The sequence below is a fragment of the Argentina silus genome (genome assembly GCF_951799395.1).
Source record: "Argentina silus genome assembly, chromosome: X".
Lineage (NCBI taxonomy): Eukaryota > Metazoa > Chordata > Actinopteri > Argentiniformes > Argentinidae > Argentina > Argentina silus.
In genome coordinates, this window is record NC_139653.1 from 45,801,596 (window position 1) to 45,828,917 (window position 27,322).

At 44.3% G+C, this 27,322-nt stretch overlaps 1 protein-coding gene across 1 annotated transcript in view; it reads right to left on the reverse strand.

The window, feature by feature from the left end:
* Window positions 1-993: 993 nt before the first annotated feature.
* The window catches only part of lsamp (limbic system associated membrane protein), a gene marked incomplete at its 5' end in the record, with an annotated part of 140,930 nt that continues 114,601 nt past the window's right edge, over window positions 994-27,322 (reverse strand). Inside the window, 5 exons of the mRNA XM_083694545.1 lie at window positions 994-2,901; window positions 3,459-3,607; window positions 10,528-10,648; window positions 11,064-11,195; window positions 22,534-22,659. Of these exons, the coding sequence (XP_083550671.1) occupies window positions 2,804-2,901; window positions 3,459-3,607; window positions 10,528-10,648; window positions 11,064-11,195; window positions 22,534-22,659 (626 nt within the window). The 3' untranslated portion in view covers window positions 994-2,803. The remainder of the gene's footprint in view (window positions 2,902-3,458; window positions 3,608-10,527; window positions 10,649-11,063; window positions 11,196-22,533; window positions 22,660-27,322) is intronic.

Consider the following 27,322-nt stretch of genomic DNA (forward strand, 5'->3'; position numbering starts at 1 on the left):
ATTTCTTAAAGGGATACAGTAGTACACTTGTTTACACTTTATGGTTCAGATGGTTCCTTACCCTGAAAGTAGTCCATGGAGAAACTGTAGTCCATGGTTCAGAGATGTTCAAATAGCCACTACTGATTTCAGCTTCAACTTTAGCCACCGCTAACAAAGAAATCAATGGGTGTGAATCAAGAGACAAGAGACAAAATTCAACATTTGTGGCCAAATCACCTCAAAAGTACACACAGTTTCTCTTGGCCCATGGACTACTTTCGGGGAAAGGAACCATCTGACTATAAGGTGTAAAAAAGTGATCTATCCTTTTAAGGAGACTATTCTCCACAGGCCGAATTTATCAGCCAGTGCTAACAGGTAGCTGACCAACCAGAGATAGGGTAGAAAGAGAGGATGCATCTCAAAAGTCTTTCCTTGATTCCTCACTTTCTCTATCCTCACCTCCTTCTCAATGTTCATTGGAGGAGAAGGTCTGAGGTTCCACCCCTTGAACATTCTCCTCCAATGCCTTTTGAGAAGGAGGCAAGGAGAGAGGACTTGAGGTTAATCAAGGAAAGACTTTTGAGATTTAGCCAGAGAGTCTTCCTCGCCTCATCCCCTACCCATCATACGCATTGATGTCTAAACAACAGGACGGGTGAAAGCTAATATTTGGTAGCCATCAACTATGCTACTTTCACACATCCCATGTGTTCAGATCTGTGAAGATGAACAAGAGAAAGGAGAGGACGCCATTTTGGACTATCGGCATGCTGCCTTAGATTCTCTGAACAGCACCAATGCAGTCAGTTTTTGTCTGTTTAAAAATGGGACACGCTCATTGTAATGGATGGAATGGAATACGTGTTTGGTACCATTCCTCACACCGTACCATGCATTACAATGAGCCCGTCCTCCGATTCCTACCTCCGGCTGCCTCCCCTGTCAGATAACTCTCACAGTCGTGGGTTTCAAAGCAGAATGAATACAGCGAATCTTGTATGGGTAAAGGGTTTAAGTATTACTTACATGTCAACAGTACAGTACCATTTAAGTTCGGTTTTCTGAACACAGTGTCACACAAAGTCAAAATGGAGGGTCAAACTGACCCAAGTTTTATCTCAGGGAATACGAAACGTTTATGATTTATTCATTTTGGCATTCAGCCAATGGCCACTATCATACTGTAATATGTCCAGTTAGTGAAATGCTTTTTATTCTATTAGAAAGCACATACTCTACACTGCCCCCACAACCAACTACTCTTTTGAAAGGTACAATAAATGCACAAAATGACCTTCATATTAAACCCTTTTTAAAAACATGTTTCTCCAATGGTCATTACTTGCATGGTGCAGCCATTTGCTCCCATGGGTAACTACATGTTAATCATCAACAAATTACTAATCCTATTTAGAAACATGGACACATATTAAATTTGTCTTTTATATAAGGAACATTGGATTCAAGTATATATATATGTATATACACACCGTTAAACTGAAATGACTGAAAACTGAAAAAACATCCTCACGAAAACAGAAAATAAAAGCATATCATTCATTTGTGTCAGTTTCAAAACTGTGGTATTTCCAAATCCCAAAATCAAATGAGAAAGTTGACAACATAAACGGAAATATATCATATGGCAGGCCTTTTTCTGAAGCTAAATACAGTTTGCCATAGAGAAACTGCACAGCACATTGTCGTTTTGTAATCATACAAGCAACATAATATACCACAACCATATGATGACTATTTAGCTTGTAACAGTGTGGAACAAGTCCATTTTATCATAGAGAAATACAAAATTGAATATGTACAGAACACATCCATATTACCTATGTTTTGCTTATTGAAAGTCTTGAAAGGAAAAGGATCCTTTTTTCCCTAATAAATGCAATTTTTCAAGCTGAAGCCGTTTGAGGTTTTGAGTAACTCCACAGTATCCTCATGCTAGAGTATGGTGCCCGTGCTTCCTCATCCTCAATGAAAAAGCAACAATTCAGACAATTGATGTGTCCAGAAATGAGGCATTTCATCATGAGACAACTGGCCATGTATCTAATACTGCATGTTTTCTGTTGACAGTTGTACTAATGTTGGTCTACTATATTATATAAATCAATTATTGAACTATTTAATATCAAGCGCACGTTTGTATGTCATCAACTACTTGTCTGTCTGAAATTTTGCTTAACATTGTTCGCAGCAACAAAGTTCACTTTGACATAATTTGTATACATAATATGCTTTTGTTTCAAATCTACAGTTTTTTGTTTTTGTTGTTTTTGTTGTTTTTGATATTTGGCAGATTAATGTGTTACTGTTTTGATAATGCACTGGTAACCTCAAGTGTAATTATACAATAAAGTTGGAATAATGTCATTATGATGTCATTATGATCTCATTATGATGTCATTATGATGAGCGGAACAGTGCTTCCATGACTGTTGTTCTTGACCTGATAATTCCTGTCATGAGGGAGTCTTGACTTGCGTATTTATGGAGGACAAAACACAGTGAAACCACAACCAAGCCCTAACCAAAACTAGAGAGATGACAGCGGAAAGCAAAGATCTCAGCATGTTAAAATGACAATAATAACATAATTTTTTTTTTTTTTTTTGAAAGAGCACTGTTTGTTCCATTGTTCAATTTCACATAATTTTTTTTTTGTTACTACAACTTATTAATAATAGCCCATTCTAATATTTATATCTATTTTGCGCGTCAGAGCTTGTCAGGGTTGTTGTTACATTATGCAAACAGTCTCCATGATTATAACATAGTAATAACAATGGTGGATTGGTTGGTGTTATTAACACTTGAAGAAAAGGCTGATAAGGGAGCCCAGCAGAAGCCCCAGTGACTGGGACAGGCAGGGCGCGCCACTGATGTCTCCACCAGTCCCAGGTCCTGCAGAGAGGGAGAGAGAGGGGGAGGGAGAGAGAGAGAGAGAGAGAGAGAGAGAAATAGAAAGAGAGAGATGGAGAGAGTTAAAGAGAGAGAGTTTAAAGTCAATCCCATGTACTACTGTTAGAACAATATTAATATGATGAGTTATGATTTTTGAGTGTAAGACGGAAATTCAGTGCATTCTTTGCAGAAAGTGATGGAGCAGTGGCGACATCTAGTGGCCACTTCTAAACACGACGACTGTGCCTCAGAACGACAGGATGCTCTTGTGTACAGCGGTTTAACCCATCAGGTCTGAGGCTCCTCACATCTCTTTTGGACTGGAAAGGAGCCCTTGACGTACCCAGACAGGTATGAAACAGCGACCACTAACGGTTGTTCGCTCAACCCCCCGCTCAACCCCCTACACTCAGGTAGGGGGCCTCGCTTGCAGAGATGTCATCAAAACATCGCTGAGGGGCTCACTCGGTATGAAGGAGCAAGAGAAGGGGCCGTCTGCATGTTTATAATGGAAAGGAGCCCAGGTATCCTCTCAAAGATGGCGGCGTGTCACTTACTAAAGAGGAAGAGGCTCGCGTTCTGGATTCCGAGCCTGTTGGTTGCCACACACGTGTAGTTCCCGTAGTCCTCCTCGGTCACGTTAGAGATCATCAGGACGGTTGTGGTGCCGACGATCTGGATGCTGATTCCATGGGCGTTGGACAGCCTGGGAGAGATCACACACACACACACACACACACACACACACACACACACACACACACACACACACACACACACACACACACCATCAGGAGTAGTTAGTGAATGTTCTGATCGAAGGGACGAACAGGGGTTTTGTGCTGATGTACAGTCGCTGGAAAAAGTATTAAAGTAAGGAAAGTTCACATCATGAGACAGCAGAATCTATCTGTCGACTGGGGGTTGTGTGTGTGTGTGTGTGTGTGTGTGTGTGTGTGTGTGTGTGTGTGTGTGTGTGTGTGTGTGTGTAGATAATAAAGTGCTGAAGTCCTCCTGGGGGTCTGGAGAGGAACTTTAGTGGGACAGATAGCCAGTGGAGGCTGGTGGAGGAGGCAGAAATTGGAGGATGAGCTCATTGTAATGCACGGAACGGAATAAGGAATGTGTTTAATTCCGTTCCATGCATTACAATGAGCCCGTCCTCCCATTCTACATTCCATTCCATGCATTTCAATGAGCCCGTCCTCCGACTTCTACCTCCACCAGCCTCCCCTGCAGTCAGCCCACAGTGTACCACAAGCGATAAGTCCTGAGGCAGATAAAGTGGTTCATCTGGGAAATGACTTTCCTGTTTCACTGAAGTACAGTATGAGCCATAGTTGAGGTGAGTGGGTAGACAGATACTAAAGGTACTATGGGACTTTACGGCACAGGCATACTTTTAGATGGTTGTGTATGATTGCAACTGTAGGGAATACAAAGTTAGCTCCCTTGGTCAGGTGACTGGAAGACAGAAAGTTTTCGGTGTCCTCGCGGTAGAGTTTGGAGTTGAACTCTAAAAGCGTGTCTAAAATAGCCTGGCCACAGCGCCTGCGGAAGACGCTTGTGGAAATGCGTGTGTGATTTTGCAGTTAGCCATTTTGTTTAGCTCTGTTACTAGGACTCTATGTGTTTTTGAGTCTATGTAATACACATTTGAATACCCATTAAAAACTATATATATATATATATATATATATATATATATATATATATATATATATATATATATACATGTTCCTATGTGCAACTCCTCTGACTATCGTTGTTATACATAACCACTTACATAACCAAGTTAAAGGTAGACTCTGGGATATGACATCACCCCTGTGAAAACAGAGCAACTTTGGTCAAAGATATTGAGGTGAACAAGAGCTAACGAGAGCGTCCACTTGTTTCACTGCCCTCTGACATAAGACGGCAGAGTGCATGCACCCAATTGCATTCAACTCGTGCAATACACTCTATTCTCTAGTGCATGTCTGTTCTTATAGTCTCTGGCAATGTCGCCCTGCTAATTTTGCTATGACGTCATATCCCAGAGTCTACCTTTGAATAAAATGTTTATTTGTATTTGTTATTCGAAGGAATGTGACACGGGGGGGGGGGGGGGGGGGGATAATGGTTTAATCCTTCAGTTTTTCTTTGTGTTCTATTTCATATCTGTATCTGTGACTGAAGGGTTCCAATTACTTATAAATACCAAAATTACAAAGTGGTGTCATTACACTTATGTACACGCTTCTGGTGGCTTTCATATGACGTTATGTTACATGAAGTTATATTACGTTATGTTATGTTAGTTAACAAACAAAGCTAACTAGCTAGCTAGTAAACAAAGGCTGCCTGTATTTACCTCAGGATAGTTTGTCTCGGTCTCCTGGTGCTTTATGAATACTTCCAGCCAGGAGAGCATAACGAAGAAGGTGGGCTTTGTTTGATTCCCAGCCGCAGCTCCACTTTTCTTTGTTTTCTCCAACTTTCTTTTCATTTGCACAAACTTGTCCCGAATCTTCTTCCACTACTGAACAACTTCAGCTCCGCCTCCATTCACTAACCAACCAATCAATGGTGTACGACATCTACGTGGTCGGTCGCTCATCGAGTAATTGAGAGAAGTGCGCGATGCCCTGTGCAACCTCCGCTGCAACAGCTGCACGACCTTCGCGAACCTACGCATTCCCCTGGTTGCGTTGTTGTCAATGAAGCATGAATCGGCCTTAATACTGCCTGAACCAAGGAATGCAACACCAACTTCCACAGACAGGTGGCAGCATTTGTCTAATGAATGACATGTTTTCCTCAAAAAGCTGAGATTCTTTAACCAACAGATGGCTAAATGATTTAATGTGACTGTTGAAAGGGGGGCAAGTGGTATGAGTGGGACTAGGTCATATCGTCTGGGGGGGGGGGGGGGGGCTGACTGGTATCAGTGGGACTAGGTCATATGATCTCACAGGGGGGGGGGGGGGGGGGGGGCTGACTGGTATCAGTGGGACTAGGTCATATGATCTCACAGGGGGGGGGGGGTGACTGGTATCAGTGCGACTAGGTCATATGATCTGACGGGGGTGGGGGGGGTGACTATCGGGGGGGGCTGACTATGAGTGGGACTAGGTCATATGATCTGACGGGGGTGGGGGGGGTGACTATGAGGGGGGGGGCTGACTATGAGTGGGACTAGGTCATATGATCTGACGGGGGTGGGGGGGGTGACTGTGAGTGGGACTAGGTCATAGGATCTGACGGGGTGGGGGGGGTGACTATGAGGGGGGGGCTGACTATGAGTGGGACTAGGTCATAGGATCTGACGGGGGTGGGGGGGGGGGGTGACTATGAGGGGGGGGGCTGACTATGAGGGGGACTAGGTCATAGGATCTGACGGGGGTGGGGGGGGGGGGGTGACTATGAGGGGGGGGGCTGACTATGAGGGGGACTAGGTCATAGGATCTGACGGGGGTGGGGGGGGGGGTGACTATGAGGGGGGGGGCTGACTATGAGTGGGACTAGGTCATAGGATCTGACGGGGGTGGGGGGGGGGGGTGACTATGAGGGGGGGGAGCTGACTATGAGTGGGACTAGGTCATAGGATCTGACGGGGGTGTGGGGGGTGACTGTGAGTGGGACTAGGTCATAGGATCTGACGGGGGTGTGGGGGGTGACTGTGAGTGGGACTAGGTCATAGGATCTGACAGAAACATCTTATTCTCTAAATCTACAGTAGGCTATTACTGAGCCAATGATTGACAGAAGTAAAACAAGATTTTTTAGCAAGGAAAATTTTAAATTTGAGTGGCCCTGGCAGCAAAGAATGGTAACAAAACGGTTGACTCCGGTTGTTTATCTTCAGAAACTCTGTTCCTCTGCACTGAAAAATGTTCACCATACAAGTTGTGAAGTGAATCTTGTAACAACATTGTATTGATGTGTTGTCACGTATTACTTGAGAAATTCATCATAATTCATCATAATTCATTATATTTCATTATAATCGAGCTTCAAAAATGAAATTACAGGAGCTTGTCTCTTTAAATTAGTTTTAATCTAGGGTAAAGAGTATTATGGAAAATGAAGTGTGGGGGTGTGTTTTGACCTGGAGTTGCACCTCATTTTCCCAAACCTTCTTGCTGCTCAAGGTGTAAATTGCTGTTCTAAACTGTCGTTCTTGGGTTTTATGCTCTAAATGTGTCTGAAACTTGTTAAATGTGTCTGTGCTGTTATTTTGGCCAGATCTCTCGGGCACCCCCGCCCTCAATGAGACTAACCTGATAAAATAAAGTAAAAAAGCAGCATAATTGCATAATAATAGCATGGTAATAGAGTCAAGCTGTTTTTGTTAGAGCTCCATCCCAGTACACGATTAAAACAACATTACTAGTTCAGTGTAAAAGCATGTCCATTACAAGTGAACACAATGTTTAACAAGTTGGAGTCTTAGTGCACAGCAGTGGAGGGAGGCCGGTGGAGGTAGACCGCTGCATTGTAATGTGTGGAATAGAAGGAAGAACGGTACTATCAAACACATGTGTTTGATCCCATTCCTGATTCCATGCCATGTATTACAATGAGCCCTCCGGTGTTATTCTGTCACAACCCTTATCCAACACTTCTGGACGACCAGGCTGAGTGAACAGTTAAACAGTTATATGAGCGGTCATCTTAACTTGATCTACAGTAGAACTGTCTTCCCCCTGACATCACAGGTCAATGTTTGTCACATGATGCAACGGGTAAGGACAGACCAGAGGGACTGGAGGAAGCGTGGGAGGTTCCTGATCAAAGAAGGACTAGAACTAGTGTTGATGTGCTGCAGACTGGCAGAGGAGGATGAGACTGGGTCAGATGCTAATTGCACCAGGAGGCACCATAGGACTCCTACACTGAGGGATTGGTCCTGCCATTAAACGGAAGACACTTTGAAGGCTTAATGAAGCCTTCACACTGTGCTGGTGGAGGTAGAAGCTGCAAGATGTTTTTTTTCAAATGGGTTTCTACCCCCTGATAGCTACTGAGCATCCAGATCTGCAAATGATTTTGAGCGGAAAGCCCGGTCGTTATGGTAACAATGGAGACGTTGTGTCAATGAATCTCCTAGAACCCAAAGGGTTGTTGATATGTTGTGTATCATTATGAGTTGATTACCATGTTCAGTACTCAGTCCTAAGTTCTAAATAAATAAAAATAAAAATAGAAATGTAACCAAGTTCTCTGCTGCAGACCTGGGTCAAATACTCCCAAATACTTCAGCTGCTTGATTTAGTATGCTTGGTACAATGGAACCAATGAGATAGTCCCAAAAAGTGCAGACTCTGAGCTGAATCAAGCATACCTCAAATATTTTTTCAAGTATTTGCTGTATCTCAGAGGTTATTTATTACAGAAAAGAAACACGGACACCATTGCTATGAACACGATTGCAGTTCACACACAATCTTTAAGTGTCCTCTTGCACCGTCATGTCAGTGAAATAGAGTCCTCCCTGTGAGTCATCTCTGGACAGCTCATTCACATTCATTCAAGGTGGTATTTGAAGCAGGTACTGCTCTGCAGTAGAGTGTTAACACAGCAGTGGATGGCAGTGATGTCATCAGCAGAAAGGTGAAGACAAGAAGACATTACTGAAGACAAGATGAAGAATGAGGCCTATTGCAATTAGCAGGTAAACAAGCATGATACAGTACATTAAGTTACTTGTTAAAAACAAGACATTATAATCAACTGATAGTGAATACCTCAGGCAAGCACAGTTTGTGATATTATGCAGCAGAGGCTGATGGAGGTGGAAATCGGAGGATGGGCTCATTGTAATGCATGGAATGGAATGAGGAATGGTATCAAACACACATGTCCCCTGATTTCTATGTCCACCAGCCTCCCCTGATATTATGGTAGCTATTGCTTCAAGTAAACCTTTTGAAGTAGATTAAGTAATACACATTTACAGGCAGGGGTAAGGATGCCTAGGGAACACAGCTGCGAGATCAGTTGGACAAAATAACAGAGATAAATGTTTTTGGGACAATACGAAGCACAGGATAATAGAAGTATCTAAACAACCATCCATCATTTACTTAGCAGCGAGATTACTTTTGTGATCAAATTGCAGATAAGTTGTTCCCCTTTTTTTTTTCTTTTTTTTTAAACTGCATCTTTTATCACAATAGTTTGGGGATGCTATAGAATTAAAGCCCAAAAGGACTATAAATGTTTTTTTTTTGGTTTCATCAATAGTGTCCGCCTCTCTCTCTACCGACCACAGAACCACTTTGTCACTTTGCTTGAGACTTGAAGACTTGCCGTAGTTCCCTAAGTGAAAACCTTGGCTTTATCTCAGCAGCTTAACACAGTCAGTCCTAACCTTGGCTCGAACCCAACCGCTCACACGAGGGCAGTGCAAGGTGGGGCAATATGGGACAAAGGGGGTAAGGGGTTGTTTATGGACAGGGCTGGCTAGGGTAGGTAGAGAGCGGTGGGGGGTTGGGTGGGCACACACAGCGCTGGCTGGGGCAGTTAGAGAAGGATGGGGTGGGGTAAATATACACAGGGCTGGCTGGGGTTGGGTAGAGAGGGGTGAGGAGGAGAGGAGTGAGAGGAGAGGAGGAGTGGGGGGAGGAGTGAGAGTAGGAGAGGAGGAGTGAGAGGAGGAGAGGAGGAGGTGAGAAGGAGTGAGAGGAGGAGTGAGAATAGGAGAGGAGGAGTGAGAGGAGGAGAGGAAGAGTGAGAGGAGGAGAGGAGGAGTGAGAGTAGGAGAGGAGGAGTGAGAGTAGGAGAGGAGTGGAGGACTGAGAGTAGGAGAGGAGGAGTGGAGGAGTGAGAGTAGGAGAGTAGGAGTGGAGGAGTGAGAGTAGGAGAGGAGGAGTGAGAGGAGGAGTGGAGGAGTGAGAGTAGGAGAGTAGGAGTGGAGGAGTGGAGGAGTGAGAGTAGGAGAGGAGGAGTGAGAGTAGGAGAGAAGGAGAGTAGGAGAGTAGGAGAGTAGGAGTGGAGGAGTGAGAGGAGGAGTGAGAGTAGGAGAGAAGGAGTGGAGGAGTGAGAGTAGGAGAGGAGGAGTGAGAGTAGGAGAGGAGGAGTGAGAGGAGGGAGAGTAGGAGAGGAGGAGTGGAGGAGTGAGAGTAGGAGAGGAGGAGAGTAGGAGAGTAGGAGTGGAGGAGTGAGAGTAGGAGAGTAGGAGTGGAGGAGTGAGTGGAGGAGTGGAGGAGAGTAGGAGAGTAGGAGTGGAGGAGTGAGAGTAGGAGAGTAGGAGTGGAGGAGTGAGTGGAGGAGTGGAGGAGAGTAGGAGAGTAGGAGTGGAGGAGTGAGTGGAGGGAGAGTAGGAGAGGAGGAGTGGAGGAGTGAGAGTAGGAGAGTAGGAGAGTAGGAGAGGAGGAGTGGAGGAGTGGAGGAGTGAGAGGAGGAGTGAGAGTAGGAGAGGAGGAGTGGAGGAGTGAGAGTAGGAGAGTAGGAGAGGAGGAGTGAGAGGAGGAGTGAGAGTAGGAGAGGAGGAGTGAGAGTAGGAGAGGAGGAGTGAGAGGAGGAGTGAGAGTAGGAGAGGAGGAGTGAGACGAGGGAGAGTAGGAGAGTAGGAGAGGAGGAGTGGAGGAGTGAGAGGAGGAGTGAGAGGAGGAGTGGACACACAGAGGGCATTCTCACCTCTTCTCATCTCGGTACCACTCAAACTCTGGTTTGGGCACGGCGGTTGCGTCACACTGCAGAACTCCCATGCGGCCAACCTGGGTCTCGGCACTCTTGGCGTTCTTGATGGCGGGAGGATCTGAGGAATCAGACGGAATTAAAACCTCAATAAAACCTGGTGTTGTCTCCACATTCAATCAACATTTAGCATTCTTAAACATGTCTGGGATGTCGAGACTGTTCTGAGACTCAGTTTACACACCAGGGGAGGCTGGTGGAGGTAGAAATCGGAGGACGGGGGTCATTGTAATGCACAGAATGGAATGAGGAATGGAAAACACAACGTACATTACAATAAGCCCGTTCTCTGGTTTTTCCCTCCACCAGCCTCCACTGTTACACATACAAACACTCAAGGAACTCAAGTGGGGGCGGAACTGATAATTAGGAGCTTTGAAAGAAACGGATCATCTCTTAAATCAATGACAGACACATTATGGCTGGCGTAAAACAAAACAACATGAGATCAGATGGGCCTGATGCCCCAGACTTACAGTTGACGACAACGTTGATGTATTTGACATCGGGCACGGCCACATCGTTGCTGGCTTTGCATTCGTAGCGTCCCGCCTGGTTCCTCATGATCCCTCGGATGATCATGAACTCCCCCTCCTCCAACGGCTCCGCTGTAGGAAGACAAGTAAGAGGAGAGAAGTGAGAGGAGGAGAGGAGGAGAGGAGGAGAGGAGTGAGAGGAGGAGAGGAGGAGAGGAGTGAGAGAAGGAGATGAGTGATACGAGGAGAGGGATGAAAGGAGGAGAGAGTGAGAGAGTGAGAGAGGAGAGGACAGAGGATAGAGTTAGAGGATGAAGTGAATGAGATAAAGAGAGTAAGAAAAGGACAGAGTGAATGTTAGATGGATTTCGGGGATATCAGACTTCTGTCCATTGCAGTTCTGAGGCATTCATTATCTCCAATAAATTTGATGGCAAATGAAAGTCAGCGGAAAATGTTAGAAGGTAGCATCAAGCAGGGGGATTGAGGACCACAGACAGCTCCTTACTGTAACTACTCATCTAATTAGTCACGTAGGTCTCCTGTGAGTAATTTATCTCATATCTCTCTCCTAGCATGTGGACATATCTTCCACTAAGGTCTAGGGGTGATCAGCGGAAGGAGAATGCCAAGCGTGCAGAGATGTCTGACTCGGTATTGACCTTTTTGGTTAATTAGACAACTAGTACAACTGCAACGTATATAGTGCACCTACTAGGGGAGGATGGTGGAGTTAGAAATCGGAGGACAGAATGGAACAGTATCAAACATTTGATACCATTCCTCATTCCATTTCATGCATTACAATGAGCCTGTCCTCCGATTTCTACCTCCAACAGCCTCCCCCACTGGACATTGACAGGAGCTGTTCATAGACAATGACTTATTATTCTGTAAATTATTTTCTTGTTGTTTGGACCATTGCACACAAGACGTTCCCTATGAGCATTCCACAGGGGAGTTATTTATCAACTGCACTATTACTGTAGTTTTCATGGTATTTCTCAATGGGATTATGAGAACAGATACAATTATCTGCAATGATGAGTACATGAAGACTCCCGAGACCCATGGATTGTAATAACCATCATCGCAATACTGAGATTTTGTTCAAGGCCCAACATGAGAAATGAATAGATGCTTGGTTGCAGAAAAAACATATTACAGATTTTTTTGGGGGGGAAAAAATAGCAAAAGCGAGCAAAAGTGAAAATGCCACTGAACCTGGCTAAATAACAAGGTTCTTCATGCTTGGCATGAGCTCACACTCTCAGAGAACGCCCCTCTGCCCCGGGAGGTGAACCAGCAACCACAACACACTCTCAGAGAATGCCCCTCTGCCCCGGGAGGTGAACCAGCAACCACAACAACTCTGACACTAGGATATGGGTGGCTGTTCAAAAATTGTTTTTTTCTGCTACAACTGCAATGTGACCTGTGGTACAAAATACTGTATTTTATAAAATGACATTAATTATATATATATATATCAAAACATTCAAGGCAAAGCTCCCTGTTGTTAAAATATGTCATTGAAGGCCCTGTTTTGTGTTGTTGTTGAAAATGTGAAAGTTGTGTGTTCACAATTATATATATAATTAATGTCATTTTATATAATATACTGGTAAAGTGAAACATCACTCAAGAGACCCAAACACATGTTAAGTGCTGCTAAACTGACATAAAAATGGTCATATTTAACTGCTAAATGTACTCCCACCATAATATAATTGAATATTCTTCATTATTTCACTTTCCCCATCATCCCAGAAACGGAGACAGTAGAAAACTGCGCAGGTTTTCAGCGATATTAGCGACTGGTCACAGTTAGTCACGTTATTTGTACTAGCACACGTCTCGAATATCAAATACCAATATTTGATCACGTTCAACAATCCAGTTTAAATAGCTTTACTTACAGTCTCCTGTAGAGCTTTCTATACAAGCTTGCTGTGTTTGGCTCCAGATATTTTCGTTGTCATGGTATTTTTTTATTGTGATGCAATCACTTTACCAGTGTATCAAATGTCATTTTAAACTTGGACCTGTAAAGCAGTAACATTCTGACTAGCTGCATCCATTACATCCTTCCTCTCATGCTATGTGCCTTGATTTCCCCTGCCTCCTATTATGGGTCGGTATAATTCATGATGGGCCGGTAAAAGTCAGTCATGATGAAAAGATCATTGGGATCATGATCAAATGCAGCCCCCAGCCCCATATCAAATCAGCTTCAACAAAGGATAGCATGAATGGAAAAGTCTGACAGAAATCAGTTGCCATGGAGAGTGCATTGATGCTTGATTGTTTTATCATTATGGCTTGAAGGCTGTTTTATGCTTTTTTAATATGTTTTGCTCGACATATCGTTGCTCGACAAAAAGCTAAGTGTGTGTGTGTGTGTGTGTGTGAGAGAGAGAGAGAGAGAGAGAAAGTGCGTGTGTGGGTTTGTGAGAGAGAGAGTGTGTGTGTGTGTGTGTGTGTGTGTGTTGCTTGATGATCTATGACGGCATCAGTGACATGCGAAAGCCATTTCTCATATTTCAGAGGCAGAATTTTCTTCTATTCTGAGTAGCTCTAAGAAAATGTCTAAGAAAATCCACACTAGACTTATCCAACTTTAAAATCCTCAGTAGGATATACAAGACACCTTCTAAGCTCTATAGGGCTAAACTGAAACATAATCCAGCACGCTGGATGTTCTCAACAGACAGCACACTGGTACATGTTTTCTGCCCCAAAGCCCAGGAAACATGGTCACGTACACATGAGAGCATAGAGAGAGCCATTGGTCTACAGACTGCATTTTGTCCACGGCTGTTTATATTGGGGGGACGAGCCCCCCTCTCTTTGGACGTGGAGGCTGGTGGAGGTAGAAATCGGAGGACAGGCTCATTGTAATGCACAGGACGGAATAAGGAATGGTATCAAACACACGTACAAAGCACACATTCCATGCTCTGATTTTCTACCTCCACCAGCCTCCCCTGGTGCAGACAGAAGTTATGCTAGGCAGAAGACTTGCGATTTCAACAATGGAAGTCAGCACACGCGTCCACACGGAGGGGAGCATCTGCTTAGTAACAGCGTATGAGAGGCTACATTCCCAGTACATTCCCAGTACATTCCCTCTACCTCTCTACCTCCAGCCTCCACTGTTGTCTATCTCTGTGAGGAATCGGCAGGGACAGGGCAAGTCCCCTCTCTCCACACCCATGTGCATCGGGAGTCGTGTACCAGTGATTGATTTGCGCGTTAAACAATGTCCCATGATAGCTCACAGCCATACACGTCTGTGGTGAATGGATGAGAGTCACAATGAGGTGGGAGAGAATGGAGTGCACATTTCTGATTTCACATAATCATCTTAGATTGTCAGAGCAATAAATCAGTTAGACTTTGTGTGGGTAAAAGGGAGATGAGGTGAGAGAGAGAGAGAGATAGAGAGAGAGAGAGATAGAGAGAGAGAGAGAGAGAGAGAGAGAGAGAGAGAGAGTGACAGTTTGTGTGGGTGTGTGGGTGTGTGTACCGTATGTGTGAGTATGAGAGAAATTCAAACCATAGATATTTTGTGTGTGTGCGTGGTAGTGCGACAGTTTGTGTGTGTGTGTGCGTGTGTGTGTCAGTGAGAGAGTATGAGAGGAATTCAAACCATAGATATTTTGTATATGTGTGGTAGTGCGACAGTTTGTGTATGTTTGTGTATTTGTATGTATGTATGTGTGTGTGTGTGTGTGTGTGTGTGTGACAGTTTTGTCTCTGTGAGTGAGAGAATATGAGAAGAATTCAAACCATAGATATGTTGTGTGTGTGTGGTGGTGGTGGTGGTGGTGGTGGTGGTGGTATGTGTGTGTGTGTGTGGTAGTGTGACAGATCTGTGTCTCTGTGTGAGAGAGTATGAGAGGAATTCAAACCGTATATATGTTGTGTGTGTGTGTGGAATATTTGTATGTATGCTTGAGCGGAATGTGATAGTATGTGTGTGTGTGTGTGTGTGTGTGTGTGTGTGTCTGGGCTCCGACTGGACCCTAAAACATGAACAGGTACCATCTCTACTATCCTCCCTTCAAAGTCCTGGGCTCATTCAATCAAAGAAAGCCAATGTTGTACTTCAGTTCTGACACACGCATGCCGTACACGCACGCACGCACGCACGCACGCACGCACGCATGTTTGTTGGAAATCTGCCACCTCTGACTACCACGGCAACATTTTAATTTCCAAACAACAACATCCCATAATAATAACATAACCCTCCCGAAATAGACTTGCAGTGTCGGACATTAGCTGTTGTGTTTCTGCATGCGTGCACAATTTGATTAAACATAATCATAACAGCCATTAGGAAGCATTAAGAAAGCTTGAATGTTTCATACTGGACCTTTAAACCCACCAAACCCCTTCAACAGCACACTTCTCATACATGCTTTGTACCCAGGAGCATGACAGATATATAATCATTTGATATGCTATTATTACTAAATGAACCACTTTCACTCCTTGACTCATTAATTTACAATTGAAATATGCTTATTACTTTTGGCATTTTTTTTTTAAACCTTACTTTGAAAACTTCACTGTGAAAATTAATTTGAACTTTGACTTCGATGAAAGAGCTCAATTCAGTTTATGCCTTGCTTTAATTTGTGATGTAGCCCTGCAATACCAGCAACACTGAAAGACAACGCATACAATTATTTTTCGACAGATTCTACTTTCGTATAAAAGATAAAAGCCCTCTGGCCCTATGACCATGCAGTCTAGCTGCAGGATTTGTTAACATTATAACAACAAGGAAGCTGTGAACCTCCAGGTCATAAATGCGTGGTGAAAGATTATTTGCATCGTGCAGAATAATTAAGAGTTTGTTTCAACAACTACCTTCAATTACCCTAACATTACACACACACGCACGCACGCACGCACGCACGCACGCACGCACGTGAGCTCAGCTCCCACATTACTCATCAGATGAATCTGGTGGGCTTCTGTGGGTCAGCTCTCATCCTGGTCAGATTAGCATCAGGAATCAGAGGAATTCTCCTCACGTTTGATACTCCAGCACTGCAGCACCACCGGGACCTTTCCTCCAGAACAACCATAGCTACCCTTTTGAAAGCCTGTATTTACTGTACAAGCAATGTGGCAATGGAAATCTCATGGTTAATTAGTATGAATTCATACAAAAAGCAGGACACCAAATCTTATGACGAAGGTCGTCTGAAAAGCTATGAATGTGACTGAACAGACGTGAAAGGAACCTTTATACTTGCAGTTCAATAGGAAAGGCAGAACCTGGCAGTTCAATAGGAAAGGCAGAACCTGGCAGTTCAATAGGAAAGGCAGAACCTGGCAGTTCAATAAGGCAGTATGCCTCATTAGAGGTTGGTGAGGTTATTAGCACCCGACCCATCTCTAGTTCAAACCATGGTTGATCAAGCTTTTTTGTTTGTGTGTGCTAATTGTTGTTGCTGATGCTTATGTTTGCTAACACCTTCCCCTGACAACGTCCCCTAACCTCAACCACTAAAAGTGAATGCCTAATACTGCCTAACTGCTACAGAAGTCCACGCATTCATTGTTTTTCACACAAACCGGGTCGTAAGAGATTTCAAACAAATTGTCCGTTCTGCTTTTTGTATGAATACCATACAAATTAACCGTGAGGTCCTGTTGTCTCTGGAGATGAATGTGTGGATCATGACCAGAGGCGAAGAGGCAGATTTGAAGCGCAGCATCAGAGAGAGAGCAGACAGACACTCTACGCATCACGTACCAACACCACTGCAGTTAGCTGGCAACTGGATGCTCATTTGCATTTTACATGCATTATTCATGAGCGTCATTTACCACCGTGTGAAACGTTATATTTATTTTGTGAATACTAATTTATGTTAAGCAGTTGATTTGGGAAGGGAAACTTCCGGAAAGAACAGAAAATTGAAAAGGGCTCTGCGACATTTATGTTCTTTTGTCGACATGACTCTCTGTGTCTGTGTGGAACTGTTGGAATAGAAAAGGCCTGGGTTTATCTACTGCTAACACATGGAGTCTATCTCTTTGTCAGGACTGACTGATCTTGTTTAGGTGATGGGTTAATACATAATTAACACAAGCTCAAGTTAGTTTTTTTCTGACATTCTCAGAAGGGAAGCTTATGAATAAATGACTATGCTAAAACACTGCATGCATTTATAGTACAATTAAACCATCTTTAACATTCTTTTGGTCATATGGCTTTAGCTACAGTACCACAACCGACCCAACCACACAGTATAAACACTGGGTTTTCATATAAGCATAGACCATGGGTTACATACAGTATAAGCGACCTACAATAAGTACATTTGTCTAAGTAAGTGAATCAACTATACATCAGTAAAGTCAAACCTTTGATAAGAACATGTGCCATCAGCAGTCACCATGCTACATACATTCTAACATGACTATAGCAGTGGACGACTTCTTGACAAGACACAAATAAGCTTTAAGAGATATCATTCCCATTGGACCTATGGCCTATGCTATTCTTTTCACTGCATCATCAGATAAACAAATCTATTTCCTTTAATAATGCACATTGTTGAAGCTTCAGGTACAATTAAGCTGGTCTGTGACTGGTCTGTGACTGGTCTGTGTGTGCTCATTCAGCTAGAGTACTTCTGGGGTCTGTCTAATAGCTTGTGCTTGCCTTGGGAAATACTCTTTGTATGTTTACCAAGGACACTCCGGTCACACCACCATCAGAGCACATTCCACCATGAAAAGGGATGGCGGACAGGGGACGGACACGGGGGATGGAGACGGGGGACGGAGGACGGAGATGGACATGAGAGACGGGGGATGGAGACGGGGGATGGGGGATGGGGGACGGAGGATGGACACGGGGGACAGGGGATGGACATGGGGGATGGAGACGGGAGACGGGAGACAGGGGACGGGGGATGGAGATGGGGGACAGACACAGGGGACGGGGGATGGACACGGGGGACGGAGGATGGAGACAGGGGACGGAGGACGTAGACAGACATGGGAGATAGAGACTGGGGATGGACATGGAGACGGGGGACGGAGGATGGGGGAAGGGGGACGGACAAGGGGGACGGACGACAGACAAGGGGGACGGAGGATGGGGGATGGACAAGGGCGACGGGGGACAGACACTGGGGACGGGGGACGGAGGACGGGGACACACCATTGTACTATTCCTCATTCCATTCCATGCATTACAAATGAGCCTGTCCTCCGATTTCTACCTCCACCAGCCTCCCTTGGAATGTATAGCACAGTGACAAGTGTGCCGCAAGAGATCTGGGGTCAGCGGTTGGTGATTACAGGCACGATGAGTGACAACGAACAGGTTTGAGATCAGCTGAGAGCCAGATGTGGCGCTGCTCCTCCCTCAGGGGGCTCCTGTTAATCCCCTCCCCTACATGTGTCATCCCTGGCGGGGGCAGAACCTCAGCAGGCAGCAACCAGCCTCTCCATGTGCCACTCGGGCCCAGTCAGGGCGTCGGGCTGAACCTGAGTCACCCTGACAACCACCTGTCACATCTCACACGTCAGGGGCGCTGGCGCCTGGAGATTGTCAGACACTAGCTGCCTGCTCCAACCACTCCCCCCCCCCCACACACACACACACTCATACAACACAGTGTCAGCCACTAGCTCCCCCCCCCCCCCCCCCCCACTACCACCGCTACCCGACCCATACAAGAGACTGTCAGCCACCACCCACCACAGATATATCTCACTAGCCTCCCCCCCCCCACCCCACCCCACCCCAACCCTCCCCCACCCCCCCTCTCCCAAACCCCTGACAACTGAACCCCTGAACCGTAGGGAGAGTCTCTCCAATGTCCTGGGAATTGCCACTTCAATCCCCATGCTGACAGAAGTGGGGACACTGTGCTTCTCCGGGGGAGGGGAGAGAGAGGAGATGGCTGACAGAGGGAGACAGTCCTGGCATGGAACTGAGGCACGGTTGCTTTCATAGAATACTGTGTGTGGAAGGCAGACATCGAAAGAACTCAACGTCTAGTCGGCCTTGTACGGAGAGAATACACATCAATTTAATCTGTGCCTCTCTCTCACCGAGCAGCATGTTTCAGTGATTCGACCAAATGCTGTGTTTGACAACGCGCAGTATAGCAGACCCGGGTCAAATGCATGCATTATGTATCAAGGAAATTGAGCGCAGCTCAGAAGTATTCAGACGCTGTTTGTCAAGTCATATGTATTTGAGCCACGTCTGAGATATACACAATGTACATGTGAGCCGGTTGAGGACAACAACAAGGAGCTGGGATAAGACGGTGTATGGTGGGGGACTGTTGTCTTGGAGGGGCCAGCTGTCCTGCCGTGTCCAGGTGTGTGTGAGGATTAGTATACAGTAAGTAGAACAGAGGTTGGCGGTAGCTACCCCCGCAGCGATAAACGACTGCCAAATGGTATTATAGTAGGGGGTGAAGACTTCAAATGAATAATTTAACATTAATTAACTGCTTTTCAGCCCCTGAGTTACCCAACGATGTGAGTGATCACACATTTAATGAGACTTCTTATTTGCATGCTTAAATGTACATAATTTATTTTGTTCCGAAACTATTTTTTTATTTTTTTATTTTTTTATCCCGGAGCCGTGTGCTGTACATCTCATGTCAGTGTGGAAGCTCTCCTCTCCCTGGAGCGTGTCATAGGAAAAGTGCCAAAGGGCATGTATTTTTCATTCTTGTCTGACTTCTATTTCCGTGGGTCTGGGGAAACAGAGCACTAAAAGATTCCTTGCTTGACCAACAGTTTCCTCTTTCTTCAAAGCGTTCTCAGCGGGTTGCCCCCACCCCCCTGTACGCCCGCACCCCCAGCACCCCCGCACCACCGCACCCCGCACCGCGCCCCCACCAGCGACCTTTACAGATACACTTCTGCTCTCTTTCCACCCACTATCGACCGCCTCCCTACATCCTCGCAATGCGCTTTCGATCAATAAGAGGAACGCCGGCCCACATAGCCGCTGAATGAAACGGTTTTGAGAAAAAATGCAACCGCCCGACGTCGTCCTAATCAAATGGTTGCACATAAAAAGTCCATACATATCTGTGGCAACAATAACAGTTCATTGGTGCGTTGTACCAACAATGCTAAGTCTGTATTTGTCCCACCACACAACTTCAGGGAGACGAAGAACTAGGGGGAGGCCGGGATTTTTGTAGAGGGAAGTATGGGATAATTCATTGAGGGAGGGATCCGGACAAGACCACTCATTCCTGACCGTGTTATTGATCAGCTGAACTGCACAATGGCAGTTGTTATTCTTAACAATGCTTTGTTTCAGTTGTAGTCTCTCTGCTACAGTAAATCATGTCAATAGTGTTGGCCTACGGTACAGAGGATGATCTTATTGTAATTCATGGAATGGAATGAGGAATGGTGTCAAACCCACGTGCATTGGATACGAGTTTGATACCGTTCTTCATTCCGTTCCATGTATTAAAATGTACCCATCCTACGATTTTTGCCTCCGCCAGCCTCCACTGACCGATACACATGTGCATGTTCCATATTCATCAGGAATAAGCATCACGTGAGCCAAGACAGGACCCTGTCAATCTGACTCGTCTGTAAGAGGGACATCAGCATTGACTCTGATGGAACAGGGGGAGGAAGGGGGAGACGGGGGAGATCTACATGTTTTCCTCTTCTCCATCTTCCCCTTCCGTTGCCCACAACAACAAAAAACAACAACAAAAAAAAAAAAAACAACAACAACAACAACATTCCAATAAAAAACTAATTAACTTGCCTAGTAACGAACCGGAGGCTGACAACAACAACAACAACAACAACATCAGAGCTAGTAAACGAGTGAGGAAGTGGTGCATACTGTAGTGTTGCCCAGGCGACCCTCCGGGAACAAACGACAACGATAATCAATGTGGACACCTCCAGGCTCTCTTCTATTACCTATGCCATAAACACCCCAACACTGAGGAACAGCTATTCACTTGGCTGGGATTACCCTGCTACAGTACGCGGCGGTACTGTGGACCCCATCTATCACTGAAGTCATTAGATGAGACAAGGTATGTGGCGAACTTATCTTGATTATTCTCCAGACTCAAGCCTTATGCTTTCAGCGGGGGGGGGGGACTTGCTTGCACACTGGGGTTTAACCAGACGTTTGAGACCGTCACCTAGATATTTTCCGATTGGAGGAATTTCTGTGGATAATTGGCGATTGATTGTCATGGTCTATGCATTCACTAAACAGTGTAACATCAAAACAATAACACACAAGGGGGTGGGCTATATCATTGTGACAAATCTAAATGTAAATCCATCAAACGCCGAATCTAACCATTGTATAATTTACTGTAAAACCTGTTATCACTTCATACAGTATGCAATTGCCCCATATAGCAATTTCCCCATGTTCTATTTAGTTTGTATATTTACATGTTCTCGAATAGTAATTAATTAATTGCTTTGTAATTGTATTGTAATAGAGTTGAGTGATGCTGGTCATTTCACAGGTGGAATAAGTAAGTACTGTTCCTTCTTGTAGCACACTGTACGCCCAGCACAGTGTTACCCAACCCCTCCCCTCTCATAGGTAGACACCTTCAGTTTTGTCTTTGTAATCTAAGAATGAGTCTGGTTTCGAAGGGTTTCTGGGCATCCGTTGTGGTTTCCTGACAGCTTGTCAACGCTGATATCCTACAGGTGTGACCTGCAGGTGCACCGGCTTAGCTGGCAGTCAGCACAGCGGTGATATAATTGCTGCCTCAAATCTGATGTATTGACTACATCTGGTGGGGGACAAAAACACTAAGCAATGGGATGTCTTGTCTTTCCTCAGCAGTCGCCAGCATTTAGCCTGGTCCCGGACCAGTCTACAGTCTGTGCTCCAGGAGAGGCTGGTGGAGGCTGACATCGGACAGGCTCATTGTATGCATGGAATGGAATGAAGAACATGTTGACGCCATTCCTGATTCTATTCCATGCATTACAATAAGCCTGTCCTCCGATTTCTACCTCCACCAGCCTACACTGATGCGCTTTAGCCAACTGCCACGATTATCATTCACTAACTTTGGTGCGTCCTGAACATAATTGTAGTCATTAACACTACACTGTGTGGTTCACAAAGCAAATACATTTAAAAATAAAAATAAAAATAATCCCCTACAGCCTACCAGGTAAAAGTTGAACGACTAATTAATTTGACCTGGCCTAAATGGATAATTAACAGTGGTGAGTAACAGAACAAATCCCAACGTCTTGAGTCATCTGGATCAAGTCAAAAGCTCTTTCTGAACTCCCCCCCCTAACCCCCCCCCACAAACACACACACACACACACACACACTCCAAACCCTGTGAGCAGATAAACTGAGATGACAAACGATGATGACATGTTGGTCCTTTGATGGGAAAGAGATGTTGGCCTTTGCGTGCTTATTGGCTCTTACCTGATGGATTGAGCAGTCGCCAGCCGATGTTGGGATACGGTCTCCCAGTAGCCAGACAAGTCATTGTCACGTTGCTGCCTTCATTCACAGTGAGGTCTTCGGAAACTTTGTAAATGGTTGCAGGGACTGCAAAGAGAAAGAGACCCTGGTTATTTATGATCAACAAAACTGTAGTAGAAGCATGGGGAGGAAGGCCGGTGGAAGTCGAGGGACGGACTCATTGTAACTCATCATGGAATGGAATGACGAATGGTGTTGTTTGATGCCATTCCTCATTCCATTGATGGGGTTGTGAGTGCACACATTTTTTAAAAATGTTTTTTTAGGGCATTTCTGCTTTATTGGGATAGAGACAGTAGAGATTGACAGGAAGGATGGGAAAGAGAGAGTGCTACACCACTAAGAGCATCCCTTCTTAAAGGGATGTTGTGAAGAACAGTCAGGGAATTACCACAGGTGTTTGATACCATTCGTCATTCCATTCTATGCATTGCAATTAACCCGTCCTCTGATTTCTACCTCCACCAGCCTCCCCTGAAGCATGGAGAGTGGTGCTTGATTTATTAAACGTGATTTTTATTAAACTTGAGTTTAAACTTGATTTATATAGCACCTTTTTAAAACAGTGTTACCAAGTTTTTTTTAGACTAGAAAATTAAAGTCTAGTCTATAAAAATTAGTTTTGAAGAAATTAGTTTTTGCCCTAATGGCAAAGGCACGGTCACCTTTTGTCTTCAGTCTAGATTCTGGAACGGGCAGGAGGGCCCTGCCTGAGGATCTTAGGCTGCACAGAGGCTCGTAGGGGATTAAAAGGTCAGAAATATAGCCCGGCGCCAGACCCAGCTGTGTCTGAGTTCAGTAAAATCTTAAAATAAATTCTAAAACTCAGAGGTAATCACTGTTGGGAGGCTATTGGGGAGATATGGTCTCTTTCTCTAGTTCTGGTTAAAAACATAGCTGCTGCATTTTGGACTCATGAAAGGGACTTTTTACTGAGGGAAGAATAGAGGGACTTGCAATAATCTAAACGGGATGCGATGAATGCTTGGAATACTTTTTATAGATCGGCAAATGACAAGAAAGGCTGTATCTTGGAAATGTGATACTGAAACTGATAAAAACAGGACTGCTTTGATTTGTTTCTCGAATGTTACAACGCAACACAACGGTGTATGAAGAGCAGATCTATGAAATAAGCACCATTGTGTGTAGCCTGATGTAAATGTCATGGTGATTAAACACCATCACCAATTATCAACAACAGGAGAGGTTGTGTCACATTAGCCACAGTGCTAACAACAAACAAACCTCAGCTGTAAAATGAATACAGACCTAATAAATGCCAAATAAAAACCAAATAATTACCTAATTAGCATCTCAGTAAGCACTTATAAGCTACAAATTAGCTTTACAATGAATAAAGACCTAATAAATGGCTAGTAAAACCAAATAATTACCTAATTAGCAACTTAGTAACCATGCATGAGCTACAAATAAGTGCCTGATAAGTATGTTCCTCATGCTAAAGTCTTACTGCACTTTCGAACACTTTTGTCGTTAGAACCTGTTCAAAGTTAAAAGAGTTTCGGAACCCAAACCTCATCCATTACCGGCAGAAAAGATTAAACGAGCTGCAGAGGTGCATGCGTTGCATGAGTGATGTTCGATGAAAAGCCCAACGTTTGTCTTCCAAGCGTAGTGTTTAATGACCACGCTGCCTCCAAATTCAGATTTACTCGGTGCACAAACAAATAAAACACACAGAGCGTTTTTTTTTTTTTTTTACTCAGAGAAAACTGCACTGGCAAATTAGGAAAAGCGAGATGCACTTCACTTTCAGGTTGGTCAGCAATTTGACTGTGATCAATCAGAGTGCATGGAGAGGGTATACATCATTGTGGATTTGAAAACTTTGGCTGGATAGGGGAAAGGTGGTGCACAATGAAGGTAAGGTAGCAAACTATTGATTAACGACTTACATATGCTGAATGTAGATATGTTATACTACTTTATTAATTAATATGTAAAATGTACAAACACAACGATCCATAAAGTTTTCCAGGCATCTGGCATGTATTCATGAGACATCCAATAATACAACTTCTATACACACACACATGCGCACACACACACACACACACACACACACACACACAAACACACACACATGCACCCACACGCACACGCACACTCACACTACACACACACCGACAGACACATGCACACACACTCACACACACACTCACATACACACTCACATACACACACACAGTATATATATATAAGACTTGTTATATCCTATATGTTCACAGCTTGAGTGTATGTAGTGTAGTGTGTGTGTGTGTGTGTGTGTGTGTGTGTGTGTGGGGGGGGGGGGGGGTGCATGTGCACGTGTCTGTCTGTCTGTGTGATTGTGTGTGTGTGTGTGTGTGTGTATGTGTTGATATGTGGGTGGATGGGATGGAATGGGGGGGGGGTGTGAGTTGTGAACATAGCATATTGTGAAATATTGTGAAATAAAAATGAATACAAATAATTCCCCAAAAAGAACAAGAAAAATACTTGTTATATCCAAGACAAATGAAACATGCTTTACTGTTCTTTTCCTCCAACAGAGCTGTTATTATAACACTGTCTGTATAGCAACACCCCTTTAAGAATGCTTTACACACTCACAACCCCATTAATATCATCTGACAACATAGGTATGTTATTGCCAAAACAACATTTTAAATGAAGCTATACAGAGTTATAGGGTGAGTCAAATGACCAGAGAAATTGAAGATGTGTTTTTTCGATACGGGCAAGATTGAAGTGACAGGAAATCCAATTGCTTTTTCCTCAAACAACTGGGCCGCAAACCAACCAACGAGCTGATTGGCTGGAAGAAGAACCTTGCATTAATCCACAACAGCACACAGAAGCACAGATAAAAATGAGTTTTCAGACGAAACAACTGTTGCTTGGAGACCGATAACCCTGTCAGCTTCTAAACAGAAATAGAGGTAGTTCATGAGTCAAATCAACAGAGGAACAGGGGGCCTTTTTAGCTTGAATCTGTATCACTTCCAGCTAGGATGCTAATCCTAGTCATGGTCAACCTTCAAGTAACAATATCTGTAAGGAAACTTCTTTGAAAAATGCTATGCCTTGCTGGCCAGGATCCCATAGAGATGTGAATGTTTTCCCTTTTCAAGGTTGATCTTGGACTCACATTCCTAAGGAATGCATTTTCATGGTAAGGTTGTGGGTATTTACGCGGCCAATGTGTTTTGCGGAAGTATTTTTGGACTTTGAACATTCAATGTTTTCAAATGATCTCTTATGTTCATCTTCAATCATACACAACTTACAGTATTGTGAGACAAACCTCATTTTGTAACAGACAGAAACCTACCTTAATTTGTTTTGAAAAAGATACAAATGTTTTGATTATACACTTCAAAACCAACACATAAACAGTACAGAGAAATACAACCTCATTGAAAGAGTTGTAGTTGCATCACAGTTCCTTGTGATATTCTAACCTGGCACGCTCCCAGAGCTGAAGGCTCATCCTGACACAGTCCTGACAACCAAGCTTACAAGGGAGCTAGGGATGATCAAAGGCCCAGCCTGGTCCACCTCAGACGGCCGTAAAGCAGCCGCCAGCCCCTCCAGTGGCTTGGATGTCCTGATAGATGTGTTTACTGTCAGGGCCTAGCCCTTTACTCTGTCTGCATGACTCACCTGGCGATGAATACAGTCGCCGTGGGAGATCTCTCTCTCTTTCACTTTCTCTCTTCCTCTTACTTTCTCTCTCTTTATTTCTCTCTTGTGCCCGCATTCACACACGCACACACGCGCGCACGCGCACACACACACACACACACACACACACACACACACACACACACACACACACACACACACACACTGTCTAGGATTTACCACTCTGTACTTCAGCTCTTCGGAGGTAAGAATCAAGAAACAAGTCCTGAGTAGCCACGATATCTGAGTCCGGTATTTATTGCTTGCAAACAAGAGACAAGAGCGTAACAGCAGCCCAGCGTAGATCCGGGGGTCTGTTCAGCACAAGTCTGAAGAGACGATTATCAGGATTGTCTTTTATACAGTTTAAACATAATGGTAGGCGCCACCAAGGCTATCGGCTGATGGGCTTGTGTTTACATGAGAGAGGGCGGGAGAGAATGAACAATGGGGAGACTCTCTTACTGATCAATCGGCGTTCAACATTTCACATCTATCGGCAAGATATGTCTGTTCCCCCATTACTGCGCTCCCTCACCACTCCCTCCGAAATCACCGCTGTTCAAATGGTAAATCATACAGTGCTTCTCAGAACAATGGCTATAGAACTTTCTGGCAAGAGAAAGTGTAATCACAGTATTTACACAAGTTGTATCAGTCATATGAAAGTGTATAACCTGAAAACAGTTCTATCAATGTATTTTCCATAACAACACACACACACACACACACACACACACACACACACACACACACACACACACACACACACACACATTCATCTTATCAATCAGAACAGCAGTCTATGGTTTAGTCTGCTGTTAGAGCTATCTACTTGAAGAATAGTCAATATAACGATACATAAATACATAATCAATAAATAAAAATCATGATACAACATGCCCTTGAAACCATTCCTTATTCCATTCCATGCATCACAATGAGCCTTTCCTCCAATTTCTACTTCCACCAGCTTCCACTGTACTCTCTACAGCAGGGGTGCCCACACTTTTTCGGCTTGCGAGCTACTTTCAAAATG